At 44.8% G+C, this 14883-nt stretch overlaps 1 protein-coding gene across 1 annotated transcript in view; it reads right to left on the reverse strand.

Moving 5' to 3' along the window:
- Window positions 1-342: 342 nt before the first annotated feature.
- PICALM (phosphatidylinositol binding clathrin assembly protein) overlaps window positions 343-14883 on the reverse strand; it is a 1485257-nt gene continuing 1470716 nt past the window's right edge. Inside the window, exon 14 of the mRNA XM_044072003.1 lies at window positions 343-1734. Coding sequence (XP_043927938.1) covers window positions 1720-1734 — 15 coding nt within the window. The 3' untranslated portion in view covers window positions 343-1719. The remainder of the gene's footprint in view (window positions 1735-14883) is intronic.

Below are 14883 nucleotides of genomic sequence, written 5' to 3' on the forward strand. Positions count from 1 at the left end.
ATATTAGTTTTTTATGTAACTATGGTGTTGTCACTTTAAATCTGTTGTGTGACTTCAGGACACTTGAGGTCATGTGATAAAACCAGGTTATATATGCCGATTTTAAATGTGGATGAACTTATTTTACTAATAAAATGAAAGCACTGATCATAAAACATTTTGGAGTACTTTATTTTGTCCAAAGTACATTTGGTTGATCCAGGAGCTTACAGTCGGAGTCTCTGCAAACCTGCAGTTTGTTTTTTTACAATACCAATATTTCCTGTTTTTCATTTCAGTATACATGCTTGCCAAATATTCTTGAAGCAAAAATACACTTCAGGTAATATACTTTTAACAAAATTTCAGTGGAAGCGGCACTTTATTTGAAAATCCACCCAATTCTGGTAACATACTTTTATCTTTTTTAAACAAAAATAGAATCTGCAAAGACAATGCAGCAAATATGCTGAATTCATTACAGAACTGCATCCATTAGCATGGCTGTCCCTTTGCCTTGCCCCATCAAATCACTTCTCAAAATAAGCACATTTTTTCTTGTATTTACATAAAGCACCGATCAACAGTGCCAATAGACTGATCTTCAATGGGGCTCTTTATTGCACAGTTGCATTCTAAACATTTCTAGTTTTACATAAAGTTCTTCAGGGAGCTTGGTGAAGAAGACAGAAGACACCTAAATAACCTTTCACCTTTTCTGTTCTACTACAGCCTTGAAATCTAATGTGCAGAAGGAAAGTCATTAAAATGAAAGCAGTTCATCACATTCATTTTGGAAAGGCCTTAAAATGTCAAATGTAAAAGGACATGCCAAGCATAAAGCAATAAAGTCTCTTCCCAATGCAATAGAACATTGATTACAAATGTAGTGCTTTTCTCGTCAGTTAACTGTTACCCTGCAAACTTTTAGGTACAGAATTGACTACACAGATTAATATATTCAATAACTCTTTCCCAATTCCCAGTATAAATTCACTTTGAGAATCTGTCCTAGAACAAATAATTTTTCCTTAGTATAATTAAAGAGGACTTGTATATAGTGTGTTGTATGTGAGTTTAACAGCATTATCAGCCAGTCTTTCTTGACATGATCAAATACACTGTGCACACGTATTCCCAAACATACTGTGTATACCTGTTCCTAATCTGTGAGGTGTTCTGACATATTACATTATTTAGCTAGCAATCATAAATAAATATAAACAATAATGCACAAGGAATGTCTATTTCAAACCAAATACACTGATTAAAAACAATTAATTGTAGTTAGAATTTCTGTTCTGCGAGGGTTGAAATAATTAGTGCAGGACTGATAAACAAGATTGCATTTATCCTCTGCAGGTGTCAAAGGTGAGGTATACACCATCTCCAATCAGTTGCCAATTTCGAATCTGATAAACTCTTCCAGCATCCTTTGTTCTCCACAAAGATATTATTTGTGTTTATGTTTACAAATTGAGTTATAGCATCAGCTGAGGGAAGCATTCAAGAAGAGATTCCGACTGATCTTGGCCTTCATAAGGATGGCATTTTCTTGACACTGTAGCATATAGCCCCTAGGCCTGTAACTCTACCCTTTCCCTCCTTCAAGCCTGATTTACGTTAGTGTTGTAATGGAAGAATAGGAGTTTTAAGCAAAGAGAATTTTGCTTGGAGTATAAGAATTTGCTGCTTAGGTCATCTTTCCAGAGCTGATCCAATTTCTCACACTTCATGGCATTACATGAACTGCATCTGAAAGATAAATGTGCCCATGTAAACAAGTTAACATTCTGTAGATAAACTGTAGTTATGCTTGCAAGGATCATCTAATAAAACTGAACCACCAGATTATATAACAAACCTAAATCAAAATTACATTTCTACAACACATTTCATGCAGAGTATCATATACCCTCTATTTAAAGTCTATCCAAACAAGTGTAGCATTCTAGCAAAATGCCATTTATAATGCAAACAAAGCACTAAATGCAAATATACTCACCACTAAACAGTAGCATAGCCGTAAGGTAATCACAACACAAAACCATTGCAATACATCCTGAACTGCAGCAGTCCAGAACACTTGAATGCAGACTCTTCTAGTACAGGTAACTAGATTAAAATTCCATCTATTAACAATCCCGGACTTATACTAACATGGCATTTCTGCCAACATATTCTGGCTGTCCTCTCACCTGGTGCTTCTGAATGTAACTGAAAGAAGTTTTGTCTAATAAATGACCACTGTTTGTGACTAGTTGAAGATAATTAACCAAAATTTGAGAAGCAAAACGCAGCTGTCTTCTGGTTTTAAACACAAGCACACATATGTATAGCTGAATCTCTACATAAGGAAAACAATACAGATTGTGTCCCGGCCATAGAAGGTGCTAGTAGTATAAAATACTTAACAAAACAGCAGATCTTTGAGAAAAAGTTATTATAACAGTAAAACATGATATTTTGGTTTATCCATTTTCTGATCCTGTGGTCCAGCTGATTTTACAAAACTGTGCTTTTCCCCTTTGGTGGGCAATTCTGGCCTTGCACCGACTAAGGTGGTAACTGTAGTTTCTCCAGACAGCTATATAAATCCAACACTGGCATGTGCTTTCTTCATTTCTTCTAGCCTGACAGAGAAGCGCACTTGTAGTAGCTTACCTGAAGGAAAAACTAGAACACTAAGAAACTTTTATAGATTTACTTATGTTCTGAAATACCACCTTATCTAAAACTTACATGCAGTGGAAAAGGGAGTGAAGCTTTAACAGCAAATCCTCCTCAAATTCCTCCTTTTTTGACAACCACACTATATTCATCAGTGTAACAGTAAAATGTAGCATCTGAACAGATTCCCAAGCAGGAACACAGCAACAGTGTCTTCCTTTGTACACAATGCCAAAGCCATTCTGTTTCTAGACTGGGCAAAAGTATGCAGAGTAATCCATGTGGCAGTTTCCAAGACCTCTTGTGCAGACGCAAGTTTACATTATGAAGTTGAAACAGCTGCCTTGCTAATAAAATGCTGTCTAACAGGATCATGCAGGGGCTTGCTGCACTTGTTGCAAAAGACAATTCAGTTTAACAGCCACTTGAACAATACTTGCTTGGCTATAGCCAGGCCTTCCCTCTTCTTTTCTAGGAGGAAACAAAATGTTGGTCATTTTTTCTGGAAGGAATGTTTTCATGGTGTTGTATCTTAACTGCCTGTGGACAACCAGTGTATGTACAAGGTGCACTCTTTCATTGTGACGGTTTGGACAGACAAGAAGCAGCTCAGCACATAGCTCTAAAATAACAACAGAGGAAACTCTGGGCATGAAGTAGGAATTAGTGCTGACAGCCTTTAAACAATACATTACACGCCTTGCATTCCAGGCCTTGGAACTCTGAAATTCTTCTTTCTGAGGTTCCAACAACTAAAAAAGTGACCTGGCAAACCTGGCACAGATGCCACTCAGTGGAATATGACCTAATTAAAAAAAAAAAAAACAAACAAAAAAAACCCACCAGACTTCTATTACACACCTTATCATCAAACCTGCTTATTACAACTTTTTGGGGGGTAACCGACACTCTACAATGCCAGAAAAGTCCAGAAGGTGAAACGGTAGTTTGCAGAAGGGAATGGAATTCAGATCCTAGGCAAAGACATACTTAAGAATGACACTACCAACATCCAGTTTTTAAGTCCTTTATGGTACCACAACTGTTTTGTTTTTTTTCTGGTGCTTCTTTTGCCCCTTCCCTTCAGTAGCAGTTTTGTATAAAGGTGTCACAACAAAAAGGACCAGAAAAGCTTGGATCTAGTGGTGTCTGCAGTGGATGAAACTGCTGGTTAATGGTGGGTGTCAAGTGTAAAAAAAGAAAAGGTGCAGTTGCTGAACAGATACCTAGACTGCTGGAGTGAAGTAAAAGACTAATACAGAGAGGAAGAAGGGAGAGGAAAAGATTCCAGGCTTTTTTTCACTCTCATCTCATCACAGAGAAACAAAATATGTGGTGGGAACATTGAACATAGCAGCTAACTAATAAAGTCTCCACCTGAGGGAAAAAAAAGAAGTTATGTACTTACCATAACGTTCCATGTGAGTTGTTCATCTAACCTTCATTCTTTACTGATGGGTTCGGGGAGCTGATCCCTGGGCTCCAAATCGGCACCTACTGCAAAGCTCGAGGATTTCAAGTAGTTCGAGGCCAAGTCCCTATTCCATGATGCACCTTGAGTTACCTCAGATCTTGTTTGCTGCATATAATACCATATGTCATTCTATAACTCCATGAGAGAGAGAGAAGGGTTGAGTGACCAGGAAGGATCTAGCATCTAGGTCTTCTGCAAGCCTAGGAGGGAGGGAGGTAAGAATGAAGGCAAGATGAACAACTCACATGGAACATTATGGTAAGTACATAACTTCTTTATGTGAAGTTGTTTTATCTCGCTGTTCATTATTTACTGATGGGTAGCGTCCCAGGCACCATCAACCTCGGGTGGCTCACGGGAGTATATTTCTCAGGACCATGTATCCAAAGGAGGCTCTGTCCACCTTGTAATGATTGATAAAGGTATGAGGTTTTGATGAAGTAGCTGCTGCGCAAATGTTATCAATAGGAAGTCTGGCAGAAAAAGATTGAGTGAGCTTTAATTTTATGCTGCAAGGGCATACTGGCAGCTGAATAAGCAAATGTGATACAATCAGATAACCATTTAGACAAAGTTGTTTTAGCCACTGGCATACCCTTCCTGGAATCTGAAAATGAAACAAAAAGCTGGTCTGATTTCCTGAAATCTTTTGTTCTATCCAAATAAAATCTGAGCTGTCTGTGAACATCAAGTTTGTGCAGCATGTACTCTAAATTGTTGGAATGGTTGGGGAAGAAAACTGGCAAATCAATAATTAGGTTAAGATTAGTTTCAGTGCAAGCTTTGGGTAATAAAGAGGGGTTTGTTCGAAGTGAGACTCTGTCAGTATGGAAAATCAAATAAGGAGGCTTGATGGATAAGGCCTGAAGCTCTGACACTCTGCAGGCAGAAGTAATAGCCACTAAAAAGATGGTTTTCCATGACAAAAATTTGTGGTCACATGAGAAAGCTGGTTCAAATGGCGGAAGAATTTTGCGGGAAAGCATAAAATTTAGATTTCATGGAGAATAGGGAAATTTCACAGGTGGTCTAATATGAAAGGTCCCTTTGAGAAAGACTTTGGATCATTTGTGCGACATAATATTCAATCCTTCAAATCCCAGATGAAAGTTAGAAATGGCAGCATGTTGAACACTGACTGTTGCTGCTGCAGGTCCTTTATTGAATATCATGGTTAAGAATTCTAGAATAGAGGCCATAGGGACTTGGTAAGGATCAATATTGTTTTTAGAGGCCCATACAGAAACATTTTTCCATTTGCTGAGGTACAGCTTCCTCGTAGACTGGATTTATGAGAGGATAGGAGAATTTGCTTTGTCTCATTGGAAAGATTATGGAACCTGGCTATGATGGGAATTGGAGCAGCCAAGCTGTCAGCCTCAGGGACTGCAGAGAGGGATGAAGTTCCCCCGATGAGTGCATCAAAAGGTCTGGAACTGGGTCCAGAATCCAGGGTCCAACAAAAGATGAAATCGAAGGAAGGGAGACCAAATCTGATGAGGCCAATAGGGAGCTATTATAATAATGGTCCTTCCCAGGGTTCTGGCTTTCTGTAATACCTTGGGTATCAGTGGGATTGGTGGGAATGCATAGAGGAGACCTGGGGACCAACAAAATTGCTCTGCTCAACTTGTCTGCTATCACGTTGGATTTCCTCGGGATGTGTGTTGCTAATAGAAAGTGCTGGGTGGAAACGGCCCAATGCCATACTCTGAGGGCCTCGCGACAAAGGGGATATGAGCTGGTTCCTCCTTGTTTGTTCAAATACCACACCACTGACGTGTTGTTCGTCTGAATTACAATCGTACCCAGAGGAAGAGAGCCCTGGAAATTCTGCAATGCCAAAAGTACTGCTCTCATCTCTAGGACATTGATATGCAGATGTGTCTCTTGATCGGTCCATGTGCCTTGGGCTGTCTTTCCCTGAAAATGCCCCCCCCACCCTATCAGGGAAGCGTCCGTGGTCACTCTGGCCACTGGAGGGGGTAGCACAAATGGGCGTCCTAAAGTAACATGAAGTGAGGTCAATCACCACTGAAGATCCTTTTTGCAGGAATTTGTGATCATTATTATGTGAGACATGGGGAGCTCCTAGTAAGACCACTGAGTGAACAACAGCCATTGTAGTATCCGCATGTGCATACAACCCAGTGGTATGGTTAGAATTGCTGCTGCCATCATACCTAACAATTTCAGAACTTCTGATGCTGGTGCTTTGCTTTTGGATATTAGAATGCAAACACGCTGATGGAGAAGTAAGACTCTTTCTACTGGAAGTCTTAGCATGGTGGTGGTAGTGTCCAGTTTTGCTCCGATAAAGACGATATGCTGCAATGGCGACAAGGCAGATTTTTCTGAGTTTATTGTAATGCCCAGCTGATTGCAGAGTGACAGAGTGGACTCCCTGGCCTGAATGAGTTGATGCCTGGCGGTAAGGAGCCAATTGTCTAGGTACAGAAACACCTAGAATCCTAAATGTCTCAGGTGAGCTGTGACCACTGCCATGCATTTGAACACTCTGGGGGCTGTAGTGAGACCAAAGGGCAGGGCTCGAAACTGGTAATGATTGGCTCCCAGCCAGAAGCGCAGATGATCCCTGGATGGCCTGGCCATTTTTATGTGGTAGTACGCATCCTGGAGATCTATTGAGCACATCCAATTGTCTTTCCCTAAGAAGGGAAGTATAGACTGAAGCGTGACCATCCGAAACTTCTCTTTCTTTACAGATTTGTTTAGTCTGCTGAGGTCCAATATAGGTCTCCAGTCCCCTGTCTTTTTTGGAACTAAAAAGAATCTTGAGTAAGTTCTGGATCCTGTCTGGTCTGCTGGGATTGATTGGATGACTCTTTCTTAGCAACGTTTGGACCTCTACTGTTGCTTGTTCCCTGTAACAGGGTGGAACGTCTGGGATTTTCCTTGTCAGTGGAGGGGGTGTGGCGAATGGGATGAAGTATCCTCTGGAAATGATACTTTGTACCTAGTTGTCATTTGTTATTTTGAGCCAGGCGTCTGGGTACAAAGATAAGCGACCCCTGAATGCCTCCAGAGCAGGACAGTTGGGCCTCCTTTCAGGAGCGCTGGTAGGGCTTCCTAAAGAAGTAATCTCTGTCGCCCTTGTGTTGCAAACCCCTCTCTGCTGCGAGGGCAGCGTCTTCCATTATTGCGCCCTCCTTTGCCCCTGGAGTGGGGTTCACCACTTGTGTCCTGAAAGGCTCCTTGGGCTTTTCAGAACCACATTTTCCCTCCCCTTTGACCCTTGGGGTAGGGTCTGGTAGGGGTGGAAAAATGGACCCTGACAGCAGACAGAATCTTTCCGTCCTGCTCACACCTGGTTAAAGTTTCCTTGCTTTGGGCCCAAAAAGGAACGAGCCATCAAAGGGGGTATTCACAAAGGATGACTTGAAGGGCTCCGTGAAAGAACACAAGCATATCCTCCTAAGAGCAAATCTTGTACCTACTACCCTACTCATTCCATCAGCTGCATATAAAATGAGGCACATGGACGAGTTCACTATGGAATTGAGGGTAGCAAGCTGGGCGGCAACTCTGTCTGTAGCCCCTGTGGCTACTGTACCCTAAAGAGCATCTCCCAGCTCTTTAAGGAGATCTCTTTGTAGTGTTGTAAAATGGGTTAAATAGTTAAGTGACCGAAGTGCAAAAGTCACTGAACTAAACATGTGCTTCCCATATCGATCCATGATCCTGGAGTCTCTGTTAGGATGGATAGATGAGGAAGTTTCAGACATTTCCTTTTTGGTGGCTGCTGCCACCACCATGGCATCAAATGGCACAACTTTGGTCAAGAAGGATTTATCTAGGGGGGCAGATATGAACTTATTAGGCCTCCTAGGGACAGGCTCCATGGTATCTGGAGACTCTCATGCTCTTCGTGAGACCAGCTGCATAAGCTCATCGAAGGGCTGAGACTCGAAAGCCTTCAGGAGGACCGACTCATCCTCAGTAGGGTTGGTGGACTGCCAGTCACCCCTCTGCCTAAGGATTTCCAGTATCTCAGCAAATGAGATATCCTCAGTGGGGGACCATGGGGACCCTTCTGATTCATCCAAGTCAGTGTCAGATGTTAATGACTCCTGAGGTGAGTCCAAATGTTTCCTCTTACTCGCTTCTTGGGAAACTCATAAGTGGGAGCTTCTGGGGAGGTGTCAGAAGAGCATGGGCTACCCAATGGGGCTTCCTGAGGCTCTGGGTCTCCGCACTTAGCAAGGATCTGTGAGGCAGAAGCGGACACAGGAGCTTGAGGGGATGAAGAAGCCGGACCCGAAGTTGAGGATGTCTTGGGAGACATAACTCTCCTCATGGCTTCAAATGCACCTATGCTCCGATGCGAAGGGACAGACAAATCTGAGGAAACTGTCGATACCCCCGGCACTGGGACAGTGAGTTCCGAGCTTGAGGTAGGAACCGAGCTCATTTGAGTCGAAGCCCTGAGAGACAAAGTCAGAACTGACAATTAAGTTCGACTATCCTCCCTGGACCCGACCAGAGAGTGTCGACTCCTAGAGTCCTCGATTGGCACCGAGGATGTCAGAGTGAACGGAGCTGAAGACACTGGAGCAGGCGTCGGCTCCGAAGGCTCCACAATCAGCAAGTCTGACTTCTCTGGCTCCAAAGGACTGGTATGGCTTGGAGGAGGAAGAGATATAGCTGGTATTCGGGTCTTCAACTCCTAAGTCCCCTGGGTCGGAGCAGATAATTTGGCAAAGGCTGGTGCCTGTAGAAGCTTCTGCACCACCCAATCCACATCCAAATCAGACAGGCTAACAGAAGACTGAGATGATCAGACTGATGGTACCGACTGGAGTAGTGGTGATTTAGGAATTTCGAATACCGGTTCCAAAACCGGGGACTGGCTCCGAAAAGAAAAAACAGTTGGCTCCAAGACCTGTTGATTTTTTTGAATCCACAGAAGTCTTAGAGGACTTTGAGGACATACTAGATCCATCCTGGTTACTCAAAGCCTCCTGGAAGAATGTTTCAACAAACCCCTGTCAATAAGATTATTTTTCTCTCCAGGAGGACTTTACAGGAAAAAGAATGGCATATAGAACATGCTTCTTGTAAGTGCAAGGCACCCAAGCAGTAGACACAATTCACATGGCAGTCAGTAACCGACATCTTCTGCCCACATTTAGGACATTTTTTAAACCCTGACTTAGGGTGTTTGTCCTTGTTATCAGCCATGACAGAAATGGACACACCCAACAGCAGCAATACAAATTAGCCTTCTAATAAAAAACAGGCTAACTATAAGCACAAAGACACACACACACAAGCCTTTTAAACTAAGGCTAACTATAAGGACTAATAAGCCTTGTAATAAAAAACAGGCTAAATATATGCACACAAGCCTAAAGTTAAAGCTAACAAGCACACACACACAGAATTTTAACAAGTAAGTTAACTCTTAAGTAATCACACAAAAATAGAAGTTATGTACTTACCATAACGTTCCATGTGGAGTGTTCATCTCGCCTTTGTTCTTACACATGGGTTCGGAGCCGATCCTCGGCTCCGTGCCGGCCTCTTGCAAGCTCTGCATCGAGAAGAAGCTCGAGACAATCTAATACCCACAATCCCCCTCTGCCTTTACCTCAGATCTAGTTTGCAAGCAAACCAATCTACATAACAGTACATTCATGCCATACATCTATACATTCATAACAGACACATATAAGTATATGTGTATACCAACTATGTACAGAGAATAAAGACAGTAGTAAAATGCTTCTGGCCAGGCATCAAAGAACGTTCCTCCTAAGGGTGGGAGGGTGGGACTGTAAGAACAAAGGCGAGATGAACACTCCACATGGAACGTTATGGTAAGTACATAACTTCTATATGTGATAGTGTTCAATCTCGCCGTTTGTTCTTACACATGGGTAGCGTCCCTAGCTCCTAAATCCTGAGGAACTCACGGAGGGCGTTCTTGAGCACAGTGGAACCAAAGGTAGCTCTGTCCCTAGAAACCTTATCTACTTTATAATGAGAAATAAATGTATGTGGCTTAGACCAGGTAGCAGCCGCACAAATGGCATCCAGAGGTAGGCGAGCTGCATGAGCCAAAGACGTAGATATTGATCTTGTGGAATGTCCCTTGGGTTTGTTTAGAAGGGGTTGATCTGCAGAATCGTATACATAGATTATACAATCAGATAACCACTTTGAAAGAGTTCTTTTGGTAACTGCAAGTCCTTTCCTGCTATCAGCAAAAGCCACAAAGAGTTGATCTGTTTTCCTGTGATCTTTTGTTCTATCCAAATAAAACCTTAGCTGTCTGTGAACATCCAATTTGTGCAACATATACTCCATTTTGTTGGAGTGGTTTTTGAAGAAAGTGGGCAATTCAATAGACTGATTAATGTTGTTAATAGAACACACTTTAGGGAGGAAGGATGAATTGGTACGAAGAGAAACTCTGTCAGAGTGAAAGATTAGATAAGGGTGCTTGATGGCGAGAGCCTGAAGTTCAGACACTCGTCTAGCAGAAGTAATAGCTACCAGAAAGAGAGTTTTCCAGGACAAAAATTTTAATGGGCAAGAAGAGGCAGGTTCAAAGGGGGGCAACATTAATTTAGATAGTAACAAGTTTAGACTCCAAGGTGACGTAGGAGATCTGACCGGAGGTCTAATATGAAAAACTCCTTTTAAGAAGGCTTTACAAAGTCTGTGAGCCATGATAGGAGCTCCACACTCTTCCACATGGAAATTCGAAATGGCAGCCAATTGAACTCTTAGAGTAGCAGGAGAAGCACCCTGATGAAATAAGTCTGTCAAGAACTCTAAAATCTTATTCAAAGGAGCTGTAAAGGGATCAACGTGGTGTGTATTCGCCCAGAATACAAACCGTTTCCATTTGCTAGTATATGTTTTAGTAGTGGAAGCCTTATGAAGCCACTAATATATTCTGAACTGCTGGTGACAAGAGATCAGACCTGGCTAAGTTGGGAATTGGAGCAGCCAAGCTGCTAGATGGAGTGACAGGAGCGGGATGGGGAACCCCTGACGAGTGAGTCAACAGATCCGGCTCTGGGTCCAGAATCCAGGGTCCCGAATGCAGTGAGTTTTCAGGAGGAAACCAAATTTGACGAGGCCAGAATGGAGCAATGAGAATTATCGTCCTGTGAAGGTTCCTGGCTTTCTGGAGAAATTGTGGTATCAGAGGAAATGGGGAAAAGGCGTACAGGAGTCCCGGGGCCAATCGTAAACCAGTGCGTCCTGGGGACTTCCCTGGAGGGGTAATAGGGCAAAGTAGCTCCTGCATTTGGCGTTCATTGGAGGCATAAACAGGTCGCAGGAAGGCTGGCCCCATGTGCGAAAAATCCTTTTCGCCACTGACTGTTTCAGAGACCACTCGTGTGGTAGCAGAATTGCTCTGCTCAGCTTGTCGGCTATGACGTTGGATGACCCCGGGATGTGCGTTGCTATTAGAAAGCGACCCGTGGACTCCGCCCACTGCCAAATTCTCATGGCCTCTCTGCATAGTTGATAGGACCTGGTTCCCCCTTGTTTGTTTATGTACCAGACTACCGACATGTTGTCCGTCTGAACTGCAATAGTCCCTAGAGGAAGAAGGGGAGCAAAGTGTTGCAACGCTAGAAACACTGCCCTCAACTCTAGTACACTGATGTGCAGATTGTACTCCAAATTGGACCATTCGCCTTGGACTGTCTGTCCCTGAAAGATGCCCCCCCACCCTATCAGGGAAGCGTCCGTGGTCACCGTAACTGTAGGCGTGGGTAGCACAAACGGCCTCCCCTGGGAAAGGTTGCACGTTTGGAGCCACCAGATTAGGTCTGTTTTGCAAGTCTTTGTTATGAGAATCTCGTGTGTTAGAGGTAGCTGTTGAAATGACCATTGAGCAAACAGTAGCCATTGTAGAACTCTCATGTGCAGCCTTCCCAGGGAATTGCAATAAGGAGGCTGACATGAGGCCCAACACCTTCAGAACTAGTTTTGCAGGAGATTTCCTTGACAAGAGCAGAAGACGTATGTGAGTCTGCAGCGATACTATCCTTTCTGTGGGAAGCCTCAGAATTAATTGCCGTGTGTTTAACTCTGCTCCTATGAACAAGATATTTTGTGATGGCTGAAGTAAGGATTTTCCGAAATTTACCGAGATCCCTAGGTGAACACACAGTTGAAGAACATAGTCTCTGGCCTGCAGTAGTTGACGCCGGGTGGTGGCTGAAAGGAGCCAGTCGTCCAGATACGGAAACACCTGGAATCCCTGACGTCTCAGGTGAGACGCTACCACTGCCATGCATTTGGTGAAGACCCTGGGGGCTGAGGTCAGACCAAAGGGCAGGGCTCGAAACTGAAAGTGACTGGCTCCCAGCCGGAAGCGCAAATGATCTCTGGATGCCCTGGCCATTTTGATGTGGTAGTATGCATCCTCTAGATCTATTGAGCACATCCACTCGTCCTTCTGTAGAAATGGAAGGATCGACTGAAGCGTGACCATTCAGAACTTTTCTTTCTTGACGAAAGTATTGAGGTAACTCAGGTCTAGAATGGGCCTCCAGTCCCCTGTTTTCTTTGGAACTAAAAAGAACCTTGAGTAAGTCCCGAATCCTTGCTGGTCCGCTGGGACTGGCTGGATGACTCTTTGTCTAACAACTTTGAAATTTCTAAAGCTGCTGGCTCTCGCAGATGGGGCGGTACATCTGGGAGTCTTTTCTTTGGAATGGGATAAGATAGAAAGGGTATGGTGTAACCTCTGGTAACTACGCTTTTACCCAATTGTCTGTAGTTATATCTTGCCAGGCCTGAGGGTAAAGGCTAGCGACCCCGACTGCCACCAGAGCAGGACAGTCGGGCCTCCTCTCAGGAGTGCTGGAAAGGTTTACCAGAGAGTGTATCCCTGTCACCTTGATGTTGCGGACCCCTCTGGCGCCAGGGTGGCGTCTGCCACCTCTGCCCCCTGCTCTGCCTCTAGAGGGGCATCACCCTGTGTGCCCGGAAAGACCCTTGATTTTGTTTCGAAACCACATTTTCCCACCGCGTTGCCCTTTGGGGTACGGTCTGGTTGGGGTGGAAAAACGGACTCCGACAGCAGACAGAGTCTTTCCCTCTTGTTCACACCGGGTAAGGGTCTCCTTTACCTTGGGGCCAAAAAGAGTGGCACCGTCAAATGGGGCGTTTGTAAAGGAAGACTTGAAGGCTTCCGCAAAGGAGCATAGGCGCATCCAGGATTGTCTACGAAGAGCAATCGCTGAAGCTGCTGCCCTACTCGAACCTTCGGCTGCGTAGGAAATCAGCCTCATGGACGAGTGAACAATCGACGTTAGGGTACTAAGTTGCGCTGTCACTTTCTCTGAGACAGCTGCATCTGTAGAACCCTGGAGGGTATCTCCCAACTCTTTGACTAGATCCCTCTGCAGACGTGTAAAATGGGTCAAATAGTTCAGGGACCGCATGGAAAAAGCCGCTGAACTAAAAATGCGCTTCCCATATCTATCCATCGTCCTAGAATCTTTATTAGGCGGGTGGACAGACGAAGAAGACTCCGACATCTCCTTTTTCGTGGCTGCAGCCACCACCATAGCGTCTACTGGAACTCCTTTAGTAAGGTAGGACTTATCCTGGGGTGCCGTGATGTACTTGTTCGGTTTCCTAGGAACAGGTTCCACTGTATCAGGAGCCTCCCACGCCCTTCGAGCAATAAGTTCCATTAGTTCAAGGCGGAGTGACCCAGGAGGAGGAAGGGCGAGCACCAAATGCCTTCAGCAGAACTGACTCATCCTCAGAAGGGGGAAGGGACTGCCAGTCACCTCTCTGCTTCAGGATCTCCAAAATGTCTGAAAAAGAGACATCTTCTGAAGGTGACTTAGGGGACCCTTCTGACTCATCTAAGTCAGTATCAGATGTTATGGATTCTTGTGGAGAATCCAAGTGTCTCCTCTTACACAGTCTCTTCCTAGGGACTTCCTCGTGGGGAGCATCCGAAGAAGCCTCGAGGAAGAGGGGCACCCTCCAGGGGTGGCTGAGACACTGGTGCCCGACGCTTGGATGTGGCCGTGGGTGCAGATGAAGACAAAGGCCCTTTATGGGGAGGAGAAACTGCTTCCACTGATGTGGTTGTCTGGGTAGACAACACCTTCCTCATCAGGTCGAACGCTCCCGGTCCCGCATCGAAGAATCTCCGGCTCGAAGAAATGGGAAGAATCCCGACACGGGCACGAAGGCATCGACCCGAGGACGGAGCCGAATCGATCCGTGCGAGGCCCTGAGGGGAGAGTCGGAACCGACACGTCGGTTCGACTCGGCCCGGAACCAAGAACAGACCGTCGGCTCGAGACTCCGGTACGGGTCCGACGGAGTCGAGGTGAGGAACAGACCGAGAAAGGGCGGTTCTGGACCGAGGGCTCCACAATCAGCAGATCAGCCTCTTCCGGCTCCGAAGACTGAATCGGTCTCGGAGGAGGAATGGATGGAGATACAGGAAGGCCTTCAGGTTTCGACACCAGCTGGGTGGAAACCGAAATAAGTTTAGAGAGGGCCGAATGCTCCAGCAGCTTCTGCACCACACGATCCACATCGACATCCGAAAGTTTAGAGGAGGAACGGGTCGAAGGAACCGAAGACGGAGCCGACCTCAATATGGCCGAAGGAGGAAGCTCCATCACCGGTTCCAAGACTCGAGGCTCAGGAACCGACACCAGTTGAACACTCGGCCCCGAAGTCTGTGGAACCGGTGATCTAACTTTTGAAGAAGAGCTCGGAGCCGATGACTTGGGCTC

Source organism: Protopterus annectens, chromosome 5.part0 (assembly GCF_019279795.1).
Source record: "Protopterus annectens isolate FY-2018-M chromosome 5.part0, PAN1.0, whole genome shotgun sequence".
Taxonomy (NCBI): domain Eukaryota; kingdom Metazoa; phylum Chordata; order Ceratodontiformes; family Protopteridae; genus Protopterus; species Protopterus annectens.